This window comes from Atta cephalotes (genome assembly GCF_000143395.1).
Source record: "Atta cephalotes unplaced genomic scaffold scaffold00104, whole genome shotgun sequence".
NCBI classification, from domain to species: domain Eukaryota; kingdom Metazoa; phylum Arthropoda; class Insecta; order Hymenoptera; family Formicidae; genus Atta; species Atta cephalotes.
Genome location: NW_012130168.1, coordinates 164269 through 167060, shown reverse-complemented (window position 1 = coordinate 167060; position 2792 = coordinate 164269). Strand labels below are relative to the sequence as shown.

General features: G+C 28.6%; 1 protein-coding gene across 1 annotated transcript in view; it reads left to right on the top strand.

Annotated features, from left to right (window-relative positions):
* LOC105625026 (dynein-1-beta heavy chain, flagellar inner arm I1 complex-like) overlaps positions 1 to 2792 on the top strand; it is a 5106-nt gene that overhangs the window by 949 nt on the left and 1365 nt on the right. The window contains exons 3-8 of the mRNA XM_012206367.1: positions 177 to 519; positions 788 to 1126; positions 1240 to 1522; positions 1695 to 1860; positions 2128 to 2267; positions 2367 to 2694. Of these exons, the coding sequence (XP_012061757.1) occupies positions 177 to 519; positions 788 to 1126; positions 1240 to 1522; positions 1695 to 1860; positions 2128 to 2267; positions 2367 to 2694 (1599 nt within the window). The remainder of the gene's footprint in view (positions 1 to 176; positions 520 to 787; positions 1127 to 1239; positions 1523 to 1694; positions 1861 to 2127; positions 2268 to 2366; positions 2695 to 2792) is intronic.

The following is a 2792-nucleotide window of genomic DNA, read 5'->3' as shown; positions in this document are numbered from 1 at the left end:
CGCCACGAACTTTTTTTCCCACACCTAATTTATATATATATATATATATATAAATTATTAACTAAAAAGAATATGATTAGCATTTTTAGAATATATATATATATCAGTTAAAAGCTTTTTTAAAGCTTTCCAACAAACGTTTCTATATATAAACGATATATGTTACATTATTTTAGGTACAATATGTAAAAGATTTCACGATTCTTCCTAACATCAAGGACTCCGATTGGAAAGAAGATTGTTATACAATAATTCGCGAATATTTCGAAAATCCAGCTCACACATTATTATGTATATATTTTCAAGTTGATACACTGAAAGCACGATTAAGCATCTTGGATGATAATCATAGCGATTTCATTTATTTTTTACGAATACCTTGGCACGTGTTTACAGTCGATAATTTTCATGCCACAGTTGTCTTTGGCAGCATCAATCGTAACGCAATAATGTGCGTGTTGAAAGTAATGGAAAATATGTATGTCTCCGTCGCACGTAATAGTAGCGAGTGGCCAGAAAGTATCTTTTTTTTTAATATTTAATAATGATAACTGCATTTGATGACAATTTTATCGAGACACTTTTGGAAACTAAATATTAAAATTCTAAAAATAACAAATAATTGATATTATTAATCATAAATTCAAATTGCATCATTTTTCAAATCATATTTTTCAAATCATATTTTTGTTCTTTAGTTTAGAGAGTTTTTCAATGTCAATCTCATTAATATTTCCTTGTTTCAATGTCAATCTCACAAATATTTCCTTATCTCTTTAACGAACAGTTATCAGAAACAATCTGTTTTTCAATCTACACAATTTTCTAATGTGCTTAACTGAATGGGTTTACAAGCCGATGGGTTTAACCAAATTATATATACCGGGAGAAAATCTATCTGATATCGCGACACTGCAGAGAGATAAAAAGTCAAATTCATCCAACAATGAGACAAATGGTCTGCATATTTCTAAGAAATTGCAAGAGTCGGAAAAGGCATTGATTGATAGATTTGAAAAAATTGTACGATATTGGATCAAACAGATACGGCAAGTATTGACAAGTACATCCACAAGCAACAGTGGACGAACTGTATTCGATGAGTTGCAATATTGGACAACGAAATGTTAGTTTCGAGTGTTATTATATTTCATATTATTTAGTCATAAGCGATTAGCGTTCGTGTTTATTACAATTTTTATTTTTGTCTCAAAAGAACATAAAATGTTTTATTTTCAGATTTTAATTTACGTTGTTTGCACGATCAATTATCAAATATGGAAATTCAATCGATATTGCATCTGTTAGAGAACGTTTGTTCGCCGAGCATAGATTCCTTTCAATTTTTAACATTACAGCTTTGCGAAAGCTTAGAACAAGCTGCATCTAATATAATGTATCTGAATATTCTATCAGAGGCTTGTAAGAACCTGAAATGTCCAAGCGAGATTGAAAAGCCCATAATGAAAATATTGTTACTGATACTGTTCATCTGGACAGAATCCCCATTTTATAATATGTCGTATGCAATCTTTTATATTTATTTAATCTTTTATATTTATTATTTATAACATAAAAATATTTAACTATTTGCAATCATAATTTTGATTCCTGACTTATTATTACACATATTTAAAATTATTATACATATTTAAGAAGTTGGATAACGAAACAGATTTACTTGTTTATTTTAGGAATAACATAGAAGTGCTTTGTGAATCTATAAGCATACAAATAGTACATCAATGTAAAAATTATGTCAATTTACAAGTAATATTAGAAGGCGATACAGAAAATGGAATAAATATACTTCGGAAGTGCATCTCTTGTTGTCAAATATATAAGACGATATATAACAAAGTATCTAAATTAAATATATGGCCAATTTTATCAAGCTTCCACCAAGCAAAATATTTCCTTAATAATCTTTACAAACTTAATAATCTTTACATCTAAAAATAATTAATAAATTATCCAACGTTAGCAAATATTAGTTGAAATAAATTGTATCCAAAAACCCACAAGTTTAATAAATAATTTAAAAAAATTGATAATAGATAAAATTGGTTGTAATTTCTAGAACAGAATACGAGCATTTATTCTTTTTTGACAAAAATTTAATTGCAGGTTACAAAGATAACTGCGCTTATTAAATCGAATAGTAATTGGGATGTAAACGAACAATTAATATTTAATTACATTGATACATTTATGCAAAGATGTTATGATATAATTGAAATATGCAATACTTCAACAGTGTTTGGAAAGTAAGATGAAATATTTTGCATATATTTGAATATGTATAATCAGAAAAAAAATTCTGCGCGCGCGCGTGCGCACAATTGTAATATACACAATTTTTGTAGGTGTACTAATGTGGGAATGATTGGCGGGCCAAATGGTATTAAATATGACGCTTGTTGTCGCCAAATAGAGAATTTATTTTCTGAGATTCTCGATGAAATAAAATTGATCCGCCATGAAATTTTAGACGTTACAAAATTTTCGTGGCTAGAGAACATGCTGAACTTTAGGAACTTTGTGATGGAATTAGAGAACATGATAAAAAATTTGATCGACTGCATATTTGATGAAATTAAAAATGTTGAAGAAGGTATTGAGGCAATTTATGCTTTACAACGCTTTAAACATAGAGAATCGTTGCGAGATTTATTATCAAGGAAATGGGTGCAGGTGAGAAAGAAACGCAAGAAAAACAAATTTTTACACAAAAGATAAAAATAAAGATTCAAAACTTGTGTGTGTGTGTGTGTGTGTGTGTGTGTGTGTGT